This window comes from Phyllostomus discolor, chromosome 12 (assembly GCF_004126475.2).
Source record: "Phyllostomus discolor isolate MPI-MPIP mPhyDis1 chromosome 12, mPhyDis1.pri.v3, whole genome shotgun sequence".
In the NCBI taxonomy this organism is placed as follows: domain Eukaryota; kingdom Metazoa; phylum Chordata; class Mammalia; order Chiroptera; family Phyllostomidae; genus Phyllostomus; species Phyllostomus discolor.
Window position 1 is genome coordinate 71069108 of NC_040914.2, and position 16615 is coordinate 71085722.

The following is a 16615-nucleotide window of genomic DNA, read 5'->3' on the forward strand; positions in this document are numbered from 1 at the left end:
TTACAAACTGTTCTCCTTGCCTTGTGCATAAACAGCCCCGCCCGAGCCTAGGCCCAGCCCATGATGTCAGTGTTTTACTGTAAACTCGGGCTCACCAGAGGTGGTTTCCCCCAGCTGGCAGCTTCTTGGATTCCAGGCCGTGAGTTGGGGCAGGCAGGCACAGGGTTTCTGCTGGCTCTGAGAGACCATTGGACTGTCCGGGGTCTTGCTATTCTGAGAACCAGCAAGGAGGAGTCTGAGGTGGGCTTTGTTTGCAAGCAGCGTGGTCGAGAGCCTCCCTAGGGGGCTCCGCTGTCCGGCAAACAGCTGTCAGCTGCTCCCCGTTGCGTCAGGGTAACCGTCACGTGCTCACCCTGTGTTGGGCATGCACGTCTCCTCATGTAACCCTCATGCATAACCCCGAGTAGGTTCTGGTTATCCCTGTCGTACATGAGAATTCCCCTCCTTTCAGTTAAGAAAACTGAAGTTGAGTTTCATCCCCAGGGTCACACAGCTGGTACATGGTGAGGCAGGATGTGAACCCAGGGAGTCTGGCTGTAGAGCCTCAGCAGTAACCAGCTCTGCTGCAGCAGGCACACTGGGCCAGGCAGGGCTGTGGAGACAGCAGGATGCTGGCGCCACCCTGAGGAGCTCAGGCCCCCTCCTCTGTGCACATGGTTCCTGGTTGTGGGTGGTCTAGCTCCTCTGTGCACATGGTTCCTGGTCGTGGGGTGGTCTCTTCCTCTGTGCACATGGTTCCTGGGTGTGGGGTGGTCTGTCTTCCTCTGTGCACATGGTTCCTGGATGTGGGTGGTCTCTTCCTCTGTGCACATGGTTCCTGGTCCTGGGGTGGTCTGTCTTCCTCTGTGCACATGGTTCCTGGTCCTGGGGTGGTCTGTCTTCCTCTGTGCACATGGTTCCTGGTCCTGGGGTGGTCTGTCTTCCTCTGTGCACATGGTTCCTGGATGTGGGTGGTCTCTTCCTCTGTGCACATGGTTCCTGGATGTGGGTGGTCTGTCTCCTCTATGCACATGGGTTCTGGGATATGAGGGGGTCTAGCCCCAGGGCCGGGGGGAGCACCAACCAAGCAGAACTGGAGGATAAGGATGGGCAGAGGAGGGAGCGAGTTATTCTCCACGAAGCCAGAATACATTCTCTTCAGGCCATGCTGTAAAGCCTTATTCTAGAAGGACCCAGAAGGGTCTAGTTCTAAAACACTATGATTGTAAACCCTGATTCCAAAAGCGATTCTCAGGCCTAATAGGAAAAAGAACTGGCAGATGGAAGCTTCTAACTGGCGACCAGTGATGGTCTCCATTGTTCTCAGGATTCTCAGAATTCCCCTGGAAAGTGAGCCTTTATTTCAGACACAAACGTTGAAGGTCGAAGAATAAAAGTGGCACCAGCTGCTTCCCAGAGCAGAGAGGCAGAGCCAAGTGCTGGGAGGGAAATTTCCGAGCCAGGGTAACACCCGTGGGCCCAGGGGGCTGCTGAGAGCGGAGCCCCCGCCCAGCGGCGCCTCACCCTCCTCCTGCTGGCCACCTCCTTTGATTTCCTCTCCAGTTTCTCTTCCTCTCTCCCCCTTCACTCTCCGTTCCTGCTCTCTACCTCCTAAATGAAGCCAGAGTTGTTTTCTTATAAATTCTTTACTGTATCTGGCAAGTAGAGTTTCATACTCCTGGTTCCTTGCTTCTTTGAAGCCAATAACATTTGACATTCTTCCAGCGCAGGGGAAAATCAAAGCCCCACGGCCTGTCTTCTGTTTACCCGTGTGTGGGTTGTGATCAATTGAGTATCTGTGAGTGAGTGACTCTTGGCAGCAAGCTGTCCTTCACTCCTAAAGGAAATGATGGGGCACTTCTCTCAGCTTTCTTCTGAGGATGGGGAGGAGGAGAGGAAAATAGAGGCCTTTGTTTCTCCCTCTCTCTCTCCCTCTCTATGCAGTTACAGCAGCGGCCAGGGTGGGTGTGGAACTGTTCCTCCCAAACACGCACCCGTGTTTGCACACATGCACACCCACGCCCAGCCTTGCTGACACATGTAGCTCTGGGAAGGAGGGTGACAGCCACAGCGAGACCTATGCTTTGGGCACTAAAATTCCCCCCACCCTGGAGAGAGCCCTTTCTAGGGAGGGGCACAGAGACCCAGAAGGAGGTGCAGATGGGGCCTACTAAGGGGGTGGCAGAGTCCCAGCAAAGGGACAGCACCAGTGAGGGTGAAGTAGCGAAGTCAGGGAGGGAAGGAGGTAGAGAAGTGAGGGTCATTCATGGGGGAAGCAAATACCCACAGAATGAATGGTGGGGCAGAGACAGAGACAGAGGACAGAGAAGAGAGAAGAAAGAAGTACCTCTCAACATCCCCCAAAGGCACAGGAGAAAAGGGGGCTGAGTCTGAGCAGTTGCTTCCAGCCTCTCTCCCTCCTGACTTGGCCACAGAATTTTCAGGGCTGCTGGGCCCTCTGTCCCACAGGGCAGGTGCTGGTGGCTGGAGCCCCTCAGGTGTGGATACCAGGTTTTACAAAGCACCTTCCATGGTTTTCAGTAGAAGGCTGGCATCTCAGAGTTAAACAAGTTTAACTGTGAGACTCGCTCGAGCCTTTCTCACTGCGTGTCCGAATTACAGGTCGCCGTTTCAGAGGGTCTGAGAGGCCCTGACCCGTGTGCCTTTCCTCTGCACAGGTGCACTCCTGCCTGCTGAGTGTGCGGGCCGGCAAGGACGGCTGGTTCCAGCTCTACAGCCCCGGAGGGGTGGCCTGCGATGACGACGGGGAGCTGTTCGCCAGCATGGTACGTGGGGCGGGACCCTCACTCAGCAGGAGCGTTGGGCACCGGGGCGCCTCTCCTCACGGTGAAGGAGAGCGGTCCTGAGCCACTGTGGCCGGCCTGGGAGTTTCCAGGCTCAAGTGACACTGCTGATGAAGACGGCAGTGATGTCGTCCGCAGTGTCACTCTCTCGTTTCTTACCGGAGCAGGCACCGAGCCGGGTCCTGAATTCCCTCTCAGTCTCACTCAGCGATGTGGGGAGGTGACACTGTTCCTCCGGTTTACAGACGAGGAGGCTGCAGACTGAGACATTCACTGTCCGAGCTCACACGGCTCGTTGTAGTGGCAACGTGAGGTCCAAGGGACCGAGTGCCTAATGTGCCCAGGGATTCTGGGGGCGCGGCGGAGCCACCACTCCTCTCAGCCTCGCAGTGAGCAGCCCAGGTCAGGGCGCTTGTCCCACCGTGGGGGCGAGGGATGTGGAGTCACCAAACCGTTATCTGCACCCACGGTGACTTCGCACTTTCTCTGTGCACTGTGTCAAACACTCGCGGCACTGTTAACCTTCACAGCAACCCTGTCCCTTCATTACATCTGTGTTGGAATAGTTCCAGAGAGGTGCAAAGGCTTGCCTGAGGCCACACAGGACTTCCGCCTCCTAGCCCCTCCTTTGACCCAGGCCCAGGCTGTCTGGAGCCAGCCACTCCTTCCCGTAGCAGAGTGCCTGTCTCCCAGGCCAGGTGCTCTTCCGGGCGGGTGGCGACCTCGGGTATCTCACCCACTGACAAAACCAACTCAGTTCCGCAGTCACATCTCTTCTCAAGCCCGAGGAAGCAAGAGTATCAGCCAGACCTGGTTTAGATCGCAGCTCTGCTACGAACTAGGTGGTTGACCTTGGGCTGGTAACCTGCCTCTCTGGGCCCCATTTCCACAGCTGTAACACAGGGAGTGTAGTGTTGGCTCCTTGGGGTTACCGTGGGGATTGCATGTGACGGTAGATGCAGGGTTAGGTCCAGCGCACGTCAGTGCTCGGAAGTGACGGCCGTGGTTATTCTCATCACTGCCGGGTGGCCTTTCGGTGGGGTGAGCTGCTCGTGGAGCTCTCCACAGTGAACCTTAGCGGCGTCGTTTCTGCAGTGACGACACACTGAGGCACTGCCGTGGAACCTTTCTTGAAAAGGGGCTTATTTTTAGGTCCTGTTTCTTACGCACTCGCTCTCCACTCCTCACCTGCCTCCTGACAGCCCCTTCTGAGTGCCCTGTGCATCCCGGAAGTGCAGGCCTTGCCTGCCTGCACCTCCTCTCCCACCTCTCCCAGCTCCTCTGACGTCACAGCTTCACCATGGCAACGCCCAGTGGTCCCCCCTAGCCGCTCTGTGAGAGACTTCAGGGAGCTGGCAGCTTCATAGCCAGAGGAACTGCATTTGTGCGCCAGAGTTGTTAATGATGGAGCAGAAAAAAGACACGTGGAAGGAAGGAAGGAAGGAAGAAAGCAGGCAGCCCCTGGGATGGCAGCACGTCATTTCCATGGGAATGCTTGGTGAGGAAGAGGTCCCCTTGATGAGGCCTCTGTTTCCAGCCACGGGTGGGCATTTGCTACTGTGTGAAGTTGGGGAGAGCAGAGGAGGTGCTGGGGCCCCCAGCTCTCGGGCTCTGTCTCCAGATTCCTGGAAGAAGCACAGTTACCGTAATGGCTGCCCCACGTCTAACCCAGGACGGAGCACAATTTGCCTATTGGATTTCTGGGGCTGGGGACCATTCAGAATACCTTTGGGCTTCCCAAGGGCTGGGGGAGGGGAGGCAGGGCCCGTAGCATCCCATGTCCCGTCAGGCCAGGCCCCGCTCCCTGAGCGAGGGCTGCCCAGGAGTGTCCACCAGGTTCAGCAGGACCGAGAACCCAGAGGGCCGGATGTCAGCAGAGTCCCAAAGGCAGCAGGGGGAGGGGTATTTTGTGGGGGAGGAGATGTATAAAATGTACATAATATAATGTACTTCCATCTTCACACACTGAAACTGTCCCCGCTAAGCACCACTGCCCCCTACCCGGTCCTGGCCCCTGCCATTCTCCTCTGTGTCTCTGAATCTGACTGCTCTGGGTCTGTCACATGAGAGCAGTCCTACAGGATTTATCCTTTCGTCCCTGGCCTACTTAGCACAACGTCCTCGAGGTTCATACTTGTGCGAGCACGTCCGGGCAGGGTCTTTGGAGTCCCCCTGGGGGGCTGGTGGTCATGGCAGGTCTCTCTGTACAGGCAGGGCGTGGTCTGATCCGTGTCTTCTGGTTTCGCAAACCTCCCTCACGCGGGACGCAGGGCCCCCCCCTCACCTGGACCGTCTCTCCTCGTAGGTGCACATCCTCATGGGCTCCTGTTACAAGACCAAAAAATTCCTGCTCTCCCTGGCAGAAAACAAGCTGGGACCCTGCATGCTCCTGGCGCTGAGGGGCAACCAGACCATGGTGGAGGTAAGGAGCTGGCCCTCGGCCCTGGCGGGCCGCTGGCTCACGCGGTCCCTGGGCCCTGTCGAGTGAGCACCAAGCCCAGAGCTGGTGCAGGAGCTGGGGACACGGCAGCAGCCGAGGCAGGTGCAACCCCAGCCCTTCTGAGCCTGGCGGGCCAGAGGCCTTCACCAGCCAGGTTTTTCAGTTTCATCTGGGATCTGCATTGTCCCCAAACGCTCAGGGGAGGTTTCTGTTCCGTTTGTCTGTGGCTGTGTAACAGACCGACCCAAGTGGGGCCTTCAAACAATAATTCTCACTTATTTTGCTCATGGAGCTGTAGTGACTGGGCTCAGCTGCCCAGTTCTCACCCTAGGTCTGTCGTGGGGTCAGTCAGATGGGAGCTGGGCCAGGTCACCTCCAAGGCTTCTTCACTTGGGTGTCCAGCACTGGCCTGAGGGGACTCAGCCAGCGGGGCTCCCAGGCCTCTCTCCATGCAGCAGCCCGGGGAGTAGCTCTCCGGCCCACTAAGGAGCACACACCGGCCCAGCCCCTCATGCCACCTCTCCCTGCCCCTGTGTCCCTCCCACCCCCAAGTTCCCAGAGCCACTGGGCAAAGAGGCCAGCCAGGAGCCACATCACTTTCCCTAACTAGCCTCAGAAGTCAGGCAGCCTCACTGCCCCTCCCGCCTGATAGAACTCAGCCCCCAGGGCTGGGCTGTGGTCTAGGGGACAGGAGTAGACTTCTCCTGTCAGTGAGAAGAGCATCAAAGCACCAGAGGGTCCCGTGCAAGTGGGAGTAAGGGTGAGACTTGAGATGGAGGAGGAGTTAGCAAGAGGCAGGAGCGGGGTCTTGCAGGCTGTGGGGACTACACTCGCCAAGGCCCGCTGCCGGAGGCTTGGTGGAACAGGACAGGGGAGGCCGGGCGCTAGAACATAGTGAGTCCAAGGGCGAGAGGCTCAGGATGCAGGTGGACATGCGTGAAGAGCCTACTGGTGCCCAAAGGTCCTGGTGAGAAGTTTGGTGTTTAGTCCATGTGCTCATCCTGAGTGCCTTCTTTGGGGACTTCCAGGAGAGGCATGAGCAGGAGCGGTGGTGTGAGAGCTGGGCTGGCTCTTCTGGGCAAATGAAAAAGGAAAGGGGATCTCTCCTGGGCAGGGAGGGCTGGGAAGGAGAGTGTGCCTCTGCAGCTGCCCGAGACCCTCCAGGAGGCAGTGCAGTGCACGTGTTCACCAGGCTCCAGTTCAGTGCCAGGCACTGAGGGATGGAAGGAGGTGTCTCGTCTTCAGGCCCAGTGTGGATCGTTTCCACGTGTGTTAGCCAAAAGCCCGCTTGCCATGCGCTCACCGGGGCGTACACCAGTGTTCCCTTTGTACAGATTCAGGAAGCAGGGGTGGGTGATTTGCACGATGTCACACAGCCAGAAATGCAGAGGCAAGAGAGTGGGGCTGCTGATTTTCAAAATAAGACCCGCAGGCCCCCTTTCCAGGGCATATGGGGCTGCTGGATGGGCTGTTTGCCTCCACCCGGAGCCGCAGGCCGGTGATAACGTGCCTCCCATGCCCTCGGCAGATCCTGTGCTTGATGCTGGAGTACAACATCATCGACAACAACGACACGCAGCTGCAGATCATCTCAACCCTGGAGAGCACCGGCGTGGGGAAGCGCATGTACGAGCAGCTGTGTGAGCGGCAGCGGGAGCTGAAGGAGCTGGTGAGTCCGCAGCTGGCCAGCCAAGGCGAGCGGCTGGGACCGTTGCACCCGTGGGGACCTCTGTCTCGCTGAGTCCCCTCTGAGATCGAAAGAGGTCATGATTAGCACCCACCACTTTCCAGATGATCAAAGACAGGCACAGAGAGGTCAAGTCAGTGGCCCGAGGTCACATGGCTTATTGAGGTCCTGGCCAGGACTACGTCCTGTTTCACACCCAAAGCCACTGTCTGTGCCCGCCCCCCTGCCACACATCTGCACATCTCACTTCAGTGCGTGGGGCCTGGACCTTCCGTGCCAGCACATCTCTGTCCACATGCGTGCACAGCAGAACTGAAGAGGGGGAGTTCACGCCCCTGGTCTCCTAAGGCAGCCCCTCAGCCACTGACTAAGGGGAGCGGGTCTGTGGACACTGCAGCTCCCCTACCATGCAGGAGGGGTCGCTCTGAGACATGATTCCTCCCCCACTTCCCAGAGGTCCCCAGAGGCAGCTGGGCTGAGAGCAAGACCTTCCATTAGGGGCCTTCGTGGACTCACTTCCCCACTCCCCTGATTCCTGGGATCACCTCTGGAATGAACCACCTGTGCTCAGACCTTGCCTTGGGTCTGCCCCTGAGACCCAGGCCACTGTGCTGGCTTCTACAACCAAGAAATAAAAATGGAACCCTGTGTGGTGTTAATGCTGGTGGGGGTACAGGGAGGAAACTCAGGAAAGGGGAGGGGTCATAATCAACCTGGTTTCTATTGCAGCAAAGGAAAGGCGGGCCCACCAGGCTAACACTGCCCTCCAAGTCCACAGTGAGTTGGTTTTGTTCTCTCTGCGGGGCCAGGTGGAGGGGCGCAGGTGGGTTGACCCTCCCTGCTGGGCATGGCACTGTCTGGGGGAGCCAATGGGGGAGGTGAACTAAAACCCCACAGTACTTGAACGGCCAGCTTTTTAAGGAGGAAACTGAGGTAATAGCTCATTAATTAATAGTTAATTGGTAATAGTACATTGAGCATTTATGTACCAGATACTGTGTTAATTCCTTTATCTTTATAACGACCCACTCTACCCATCCCCATTTTGCAAGGGATCTTAGATTCTCATATTCTGGTGCCCCACATCCTTGGCACAGGGCTTCTACCTCATGGTCTAAAAGAGGCTGCTCAAGCTCCAGCCATCTTCTTGTCTGCATACCAGCCAGCAGGAAGAAGGAAGAGGCAAAGATGAACATGACCCTTCCCTTTAAGGACCTTCATGGAAGTTCCACTCAACACATGTACTTAATATATCCTTGCCCAGATTTAGCACGACCCCAGCCAGCTGAAAAAATAGCCTTAATTGAGGACAACCAGTTGGCAGCTATAACCCAGGAATTCTGTCACTGAGATGGAAGGGAGAATGGATCTTCACCTCAACAGCCTCACAGTCTAGGGCTAGATGTTCATCAGCCCCCACAGTCCTGAGAGTCCAGGGGGTGCCACGTGTTCCCACATGGAAATGGGTACAGACTGCTGCCCGGGAGAGTGGGGTGTGTCTTTGCACACACACACGCCTGTGGGAAGGACTTGGCCTTGGAACACCCCAGTGGTGACTCAGGGTATGAGTCACAGCACTAAAGGCTCTTTCCTCCACCTGGCAGCTGCCGCCCACAGGGACAGCCCCTCCCTCCCTGACACTCTTCTTGGCCCAACCCACCAAGCCATGTCATCCCCTTAGCTCCTGGGGATTTGCCACCCCCTGAAACGGCTCTCTGTGGGGCAAGGGAAAGGAGATGGGGAGGGGGTGTGGGCTGGCTCAGGGTCTTGGGGAGTTCCTGGCAGCCCCTAAGGCCCCGCCTGCCCTCTGTTTGCAGGATGCAGACTTGGCTCGTTTGCTGAGCTCTGGCTCCTTTGGAAACCTGGAGAACCTCAGTTTGGCCTTCACCAATGTAACCAGTGCCTGCGCTGAGCACCTCATCAAACTGCCTTCTCTCAAGCAGCTGAACCTGTGGTCCACTCAGGTACCTGTGGCCCGCTCTGCACGCTGCTCCCTGTGTTCTCCCGTGCACCCGTTTCCGTGGCTGGCCTTTCTGCCCAGAGCCCACAGCCCTGTCAGTGATTGCCGCACCCCTCCCTTGCTCAGTGGCCACTTCCAGAGGTCAGAGGGGGCCTGGAACTGTGTGAAGCCCAGCAGCCCATCTCACAGTTGGAGCTGCTGAGGCCCAGGGCAGACACGTGCCAGGCAGCGCTGAAAGGCAGGGCCTCCTGTGCTTGTTGGCCACCGTGGGCCTCTTCCTTGCAGTAATGACCCCAGCACCACCACGCTTGCTGCCGGTGCCCCGTATCGATTGCGCTGTTAAGCGCTTAGCGTGGATGCGTATGGGTGGTCTCCACTTCACACCTGTGATGCTTCGGCCCCACTGTCACTCACACTTACAGAATAAAACTCGGCGTTCCCGTCAGTTTGCCTGCTGGGCCCAGCCCTCTGTCCTCCCCTCATCCTGCCCAGGGAAAGGCCACTTCACCTCCTGTTCACAGCCCACCTTGACAGGTGGCTAAACCAGCATGCAGGGAGGGTCCCTGCCAGGCCCATGTCCCACCAGCAGAAGCTAGATTGGAACCCAGGTCTGGAGAGGCATTTGAGTCTTTGGAGAGAAGTGAGAACAGACCCTGAGACCGGGAGGGCTGTGGGCCTACAAGCTGGGCTCTGTCCCCACCCTCCCCTCCATAGCTGCCCCAGCCTTGAGGTCCCTTCCTAGGGTGCCTCGGGGGGCCAAGGTCAGCCTCCAGGGCTGAGAGTTTCTGTGCCCCACAGTTTGGAGACGCCGGCCTGCGCCTCCTGTCGGAACACCTCACCATGCTCCAGGTGCTGAACCTGTGCGAGACGCCTGTCACCGACGCTGGCCTGCTGGCCCTCAGCTGTGAGTACTGAAGGGACCGCCAGGGTGGGAGAGGCCCCTTTCCATCCATTCATCCATTCACTCCTTCATTCACCTTGGCACCGTGCACCGTGCTGGGTGCTGGGATAGATGCATTCAGTCACAAGTGTTTATTGAGCACCTACTGTGTGCCTGGCATCATTCTCAGTGGTGAGAACAAAATGGGGGAGGAAATATCCCTGCCCTCGTGGAGCTTAAATGTTAATGGAAAAACAAAAAATGAGTCCAGCCAAGCCCGTACCCTCCTGATGCTGTCATAGTCTTGAGGGACCAGGTTCAAGGCAAGTGCTCCAGGACATTGCTACTGTGCTCCCCGGTGCACCTGAGCCATCTTCTGAGAGCTGGTTAGAAGTGCGGGTTCTCGGACCCTACCCCAGACCTCTGACTCGGGAACTGCTGTTTGAAACATGCCTGGGTGGTTCCTGGCACATTAAAGTTTGAGAAGCGCAGCACTTATAGAAGGAGCCCCACAATAATCACTCAAGGAGCCTCGAAATGACAATTTCTGAACCCAACCCCAAGCAACTGAGCGAAAATCCTGGGTGACCTTGAGCCTGGGGGTCTATATTTCCCGTGTCAGCCCCACGGCTCAGACAGGAGGCCGTGGGCTCAGCTGGGAGGGATCGAGGAAGGCGCCCAGGGACGTGGTCGGACCTGAGTGTGGAAGGCAGATGCGTAGGAGTTGGCCAAGAGGGAGGCCTGCTGGACAGTGGCCATGACTTCGACAAAATCGCTGGCAAATTTGGGGAGGCTTGGGAGGGGGTGGGGGCCGGCAACAGGGTGATGGAAGGCAGAGAGGGTGAGATTTGGAGCCGCTTCCCTGCCAGCGACACTGGAGTCACACCCTGTGGGTGGGGGTCCCCGGGGAACAGTGCAGACTCCCGGGCCTCCCTCCCACCTCCGGCATCGCGTCTCTGGGACTGGAACAGCACGTTCATCATGTCCTTAACAGGTTCCCCAGACAACTCTTGATGCAAACGGTTTTTTGAGGCTTGCTTATGAGAAGCCAAGGGCTTGAATCAGCGTCTGGGATTCCCTTGGAGGGAGGGGGAGGCCCACCCCATCAGGGATGGTCTGGGGTGAGGCATCTCGAGTCCTGCGGGCATCTGGTCTGGGCCGTGGAGGGACACACCAGAGGGACCAGAGAGATGGAGGCTCGGGGCAGGGCGAGAACGAGGGCCCGGTTGAGACCCGCACACGCCCGAAGTAGACTTTCTGTACCGAGCGGCCCCCCAGCTGGGCCTCTCCCTCCCCATCTCCTAGGCGGGGACCTCGGCCTCTGCAGTCCATCCCCTGCCTTGACCGTCTCTCACCTGTAGCTGCCCCTTGTGGGGCCCCCGACCTAATGACTGTGTCTGTCTGTCCTTGCCCAGCCATGAAGAGTCTCTGCAGTTTAAACATGAACAGCACCAAGCTCTCGGCTGACACCTATGAAGATCTGAAGGTAATTCATTCCATCCTTCTTTCCCTCCTCCCGCCAACACCCAGATAGGGGTGCTTTGGGCGCATGGAGCTCACTCTCCGGGAGGAAAGGCTGTTGGCTGTTAACACCGACAGATAAGCCAGCAAAGAAAAGACTGGCAGGTGGAAAGAAGCGATAAAGAGCCGAGCCAGCAGGGAACTGGGGGACTGGAAGCAGGGGAGGGCCGGGGCAGCCCCTGAGCTGAGACCCCAGAGTAAGAAGTCAAGGATGCGGGGGCAGGAGGAATCACCTGTGCAGCGGTCCTAGGGCAGAAAGGGTGGCAAGAACTGACAGTAGCAAATGTGACTGGGACGTGAGAAAGAGCATGGACTGGGGCAGACCCTGTACTCCCGCGTAGGTCCTGGAAGGACTCTGGAATTCATCCAGGTTCAGTGGAGAGCCTGAGCGTGTCTAAGCAGGGGAGTGAGTTACGCTGTGTAGCGCTTGTTCAGGCTGTTAGATGGAAAACAGATTCTCTGAGGGGGAGCAGGAGCAGGACTGGCGCAGCCGCACAGTGGGAGCCAGGCTGGAGAGGTGAAATCGGGGAAAGGAAGAGACCACAGGTAGTGACTTTGGTCTTGGGAGTGGGGGATTAGAGGGACTGGGCTTTCAGCAGCCTCCTGCCACCCTGTCATCCTGGGCTCGGCACCATGCCCCCGAAGGAGTGCACAGGGCAGCGGAGAGAGCCAGCACGCTGGGAAGGAAGGGCCGAGCCAGGAGCCACAGATGGGCCAGGAGCATGCCGGCACCTGCACACCCTGGGAGCTGCTTGGAGGGGCCCTTCCGGCAGCTCTGGGCGGAGGCCCACCTTCAGGAAGGCCTCCCCTGTCGTCTCCCGCCTCCAGCTCAGCCAGACCTGCGGCCTGGGACTTGTTCCCTGGCAAAGCCTCCAGTCACCTGTGGAATACCTACTGTGTGTCAGGCCTGTGCTGGGGACGGGGACACTGAGGTGCAGGTGGCTGATCTGTGGCCAGGAGGAAGCACAGCTAACAGATGGGACAGGGCTTGGGGGCCAGCAGGGAAGAGGCAGCCAACTCCACTTACTGAGGCAGAAGGGTCTTCACAAAGGGGTCTTGAGAAGTTTTCCAGGCAGGCCGAAGGAGACAGCTGGGCACAAGGGACATACAGAGGGGAGACCAGGGTACAGGATGGGCCAGGGCAGAGCCAGCCTGGGTGCCCACCCACAGGGTTCAGAGCTCAGCACCATCACCCTCACTTGGGTGCTTGTCAGGAATGCCAACTCCAGGCCCCCCCCAGACCTGCTGTGTCCAGATGGGCGCTTGAACACCACCCCGCGGACCCCTGTGCCCCCAGAAGCTGGAGAAGCGCTATTTTCGAGCATCCCTGAGTTCGGCATGCCAGAGAACTAAACGTTGCCGAGACCAGGCTGGAAGGGGCTGTAGTAAGCCACGTGGGAGGAAGTCACTTTCAGTAGGCATTTTATTGTCAAGCGTTTGGGAGACACGTGGTACTAGCTGGGCGATTCCGGCCAGTGACACCCAGCCTCTGTGTGGCGGAGACCCGGGGAGGCCAGGTAGAGTGCCCAGCCCAGCCCAGCCCAGCCCAGCGGGGCTTCCTGGTTTCAAGAGAACCTGGGAATCTAGTTTCTCCTGTGTAGTCTCCTGCTTTTGAAGGATTGGCCTAAATGTTTGTTACAGTGTCGCCCTGGTGAGGGCAGGCCCCCTGCGTGGCTGTGCCCCGGCAGTGGGGGGCCACAGCAGGGCAGCAGTGAGGAACTGTGTGGGGGAGAAGAGCTCACCGGCCAGTGCGCAGGGAAGTGGAAATTGGGGGGAGTAAAGGCTGGAGACCTATCTGCAGCTTCTCCGCACAGAGCAGGCTCGTCAGGAAAAAGCCAACTGTTTATAAAAGGGGGAGGAGAGCAAGCTCGGCTGGGTGGCAGGGACGGAGAGCAGGAAGCTGCCTTGAGGAATAGCAAGTGCGAGACCCTCCACCGACCCCCCAGCACCTGCAGCTGAAAGTGGCCCCACTTCATTCACCCTGTTTCTGAGGACGATGAGGAAACAAGCAATAGCATGAGTGAGACTAGCGCCCGTCTGTAAGCACGGGGCGTCCTGTCGGGCAGGGCGCTGTGGGATCTCCATGCGTTCAGTGTTTAATCCCTAGCGTAGTCCCGTGAGCCTGGGGTTGGACTTGGATTTGCTCCACAGAAGAGGAGAGGCTCCAGGAGGTGGGGGGGGGGGGGGGTTGTGCCAGGCCCTGCAGCCAGCAGGTGGTCCAGATCCGCTCTGAGGCAGGGACGCGGGGTGCCCAGCAGCCTGCCTTCCCGGGGCCAGGAACACCCCAGCTGCTATGTGTTCCTTCTGAAGTCGCCCCGACCTGGACTCCAGGGAGCGGCAGGGCGGGGAGGGCCCGGCTGGGTTCTGGAAGGAACCGGATCCTCTTGCTCCCTCGCAGGCCAAGCTCCCCAACCTGAAGGAGGTGGACGTCCGCTACACGGAGGCCTGGTGAAGCCCCCTCGGCAGGAAGGAGTTGGCGCCGAGACACACAACTCTTGACTAATTAGCCGTAGAGCGGCCGGTCCCGGGGCCCCACCCCGGCACCCTGGCTGCGAGATAGATGGGGGAGTCTTTCTGGGGGCAGAGGGCGCTGGGGGAGGGGGTGGGGAAGGGGTTCATAAGTACGCCCAGCCCCCGCCTAATTCTCTTAGCTTCATAATCGGAACCTTGACCTGATCTAAAATGGACTTTGTAGCAACCAGAGGAGCATCAGCGGGTCGGGGAGGGGATGGGTGGGGGGCTTGGGGAGGGGGGACCCTTTGTGGATTTTCTTTGCCTTTGTGTTTAATGCCATGTGGGGAAAGTCAACTCCGACGCCACCGTCACACGCGACCCAAGGGGCCTCCAGGGCCGAGAAGGATGCTTCCTTCCTCGGAGGCTCCTGCCGGGAGCTCCCTGCCATCAGGACAAGAAGGTCCGGTCCCGTCATCCTGCCCACCCGTCCTGTGTCCTCGCCATTGCTATGCAAAGTGATTCTTGTTGTACATAAGATTTAAATAATGCGCCTATTTAAGAAATGTTGTCAAATTGCAGGTCTGGGACCTGCCTCTTATTTATGAAGTCTCTGACCCGCCCGCCCGCCCGCCCTCCTGCCCACCTGCCCGCCCCTGGCGTTTAGTACTGTATAAACCAGTCGGCTGTCGGGGGAGTGGTAGTGGTATTGTTATTTTTTTAAAGGAAACCGACAAAAAAAGAACCTCCTTGGAAAATTAATTACTTTTTAAGTCATGGGTTCTATATGCTAATGCTCTCTCCTCGTCCTTCCATCCTTCTGTCTGACCACCCACCCCTGTGCATCTTCCCGATGTCTCCGCCTCCCTCACGGGGCGGGGCCAGGCTGGGGAGGAGGCGTGGCGATCTCACACCACAGCCCTGCTCCTCCGAGGCCCAGCTTTCTCTCCACCCTTTCACACTTTGGGAGTGGGGGGCCGCCGACCTGTCGTCCCCCCATCCCTGGAGAAGAGCTGCCCCCACCCTTTCCCGGAGAGCTCCCACCTCTGGTGGCCTCTGCTGTCCCTGCCCCTGACTGACACTGCGACCTGTGGCCTCCCCGCCCTCCTGTGCTCCCCGTGGTCTCCTCACGCATGCTGCCTCCTTGCATGGTCTCCTGGGAGAAGAGAGAGACGTCACCTCCACCCCGACTACCCCCCCACCCCACCCCCGAATGTGACCACTGCTGCGCAGACCCCTTTCTGTCCCCACCCGCCCTGAGGACAACCACCTCTGTTTCTTTTATAAACAGTCGGCTTTTTCGTAACAAGCCCTCACTGTACAGAACAGCCCCTTTACAGTTTACTTGGGGTCCCCTCTCCCCCAAGCCCCTTTTTCTGTTGTTTTAGCACAAATACGCCCCCTCCGGCACCTCCAGACCCAACCCCCAGTCAACGTAATTGTTTTATATATATTTAATCTTATTCAATGGAAACCATGCTTTTGTCGTTTTATACTTTGCTAGGTAGACTTTATTACCCCCCGACTATGCCCTCATTTTTTTAAAAAAGGAAAAAAAAAGAAATTGGGTTTCAGTCTTAATTCATTTTACGTGCCAGGTTTTATTTCGTGTGCGTGTGAGTGTTCTGTTTTGTGTTTCGTTTTTGTTGTTGTTTTCCGTCGTTTGGTTTTATTCTCTCCCCCTCCAGTCCCAGACTTTATAGCACTCTGGTGCGGGAAAAAGCAGAAGCAAAAAAAAAATTTTTTTTTTAAAGGAAAACTAAGAGAAGAACTGAGACATGCCACCTTTTCCCTTCGCACTGTTGCTTTCCCTGATGGTTATACTACTGTCACGTAGCTGTGTTCAGAGATGTGAAATACTTTCAGGCAAAAATAAACTGTAAGTGACTCATTGACACATGGCCTTTCTGTGTGGCTTCCAGGGGGTCTTGCGGGGCAGGGAGGGGGCGGGCAGGGTCATAAGACCTAGGCTGAGAGTCGGGGCTCACCCCAGAGCCTGGGTGCCCTCTCCTGGGGGTCCATGGCGTCTCATCCTCAGCACTGTTGACATTTGGGGCCAACCTGGTCATCGTGGGAAGTTGAGCAGCACCCTGCCTTGAACCCGCTAGTTGCCGGGGGCACCCACCCCCAGTTGTAACCAGAAATGTCCCCAGATGTTGCCCACTGTCTCCAGGGGACAAAACCACCCCCCAGGAGAGTGAGTCCCTGCCGTGGATCTGGGCCGCTGTGCGGCAGGGCCCCGCAGAAGCTCCTCAGACGGGTGTGCCCTCCCCCCACCTGCCAGACTTGGATGCGCAGATTCTGATTCTTCGGGTCTGGGTGGGCCCGAGGCTCCACATTTCCTAGGAGCTTCAGACTGGTGCCTAGAGGGCTCTCCAAGTTCAGAAACCTAGAACCATCCACCTGGATGTTCCCAAGAGGCAACTCGATGTGTCAAAAAGAGAATGGGGACGTGGAGGCCAGCAGGGGCTGGGTCTCTTGGTCAAGGTCAGCAAGGGGATAACCAGTCCTTGGGGGAAGGTCTCCCCGCTGCTGGCTGGTGAGTGGATGGAGCTGAGGTAGGACCAGGGCAGCGACCGTGTACACGATGAGACTCAAGAGAAGCCTAAGAGTGACTCTGCAGAACGTGGTGACTGGGATGAGAGGAGGGCCAGCGAGGAGTCAGGATGGCACTCAGTGCCCCGGCCTCTCCGCCCGGCAGGCTGTGAGCACCTAGATGGGCAGCAGGGCTGGCGCGCCAGTGCCCTGCCCCTGCTCCTCTGGCTCCTGGACTGCCTCCCTGGGACCAGTCTCCAGCTGCCCCCCAGGGCCCATTTGCTTGTTGAACCTCTGCCCTTCTTCCCCCCCACCCCCCACTTTCCTGTGGCCCCATTCATGTTTCCTGCGACCACTT

At 58.0% G+C, this 16615-nt stretch overlaps 1 protein-coding gene across 1 annotated transcript in view; it reads left to right on the plus strand.

Moving 5' to 3' along the window:
* Positions 1–15617, plus strand: part of LOC114488084 (c-Maf inducing protein) — a 227860-nt gene extending 212243 nt beyond the window's left edge. The window contains exons 14-21 of the mRNA XM_028501692.2: positions 2658–2765; positions 5089–5205; positions 6752–6892; positions 7640–7687; positions 8728–8874; positions 9669–9774; positions 11166–11236; positions 13670–15617. Of these exons, the coding sequence (XP_028357493.1) occupies positions 2658–2765; positions 5089–5205; positions 6752–6892; positions 7640–7687; positions 8728–8874; positions 9669–9774; positions 11166–11236; positions 13670–13723 (792 nt within the window). The 3' untranslated portion in view covers positions 13724–15617. The remainder of the gene's footprint in view (positions 1–2657; positions 2766–5088; positions 5206–6751; positions 6893–7639; positions 7688–8727; positions 8875–9668; positions 9775–11165; positions 11237–13669) is intronic.
* The last annotated feature ends 998 nt before the right edge of the window (positions 15618–16615 follow it).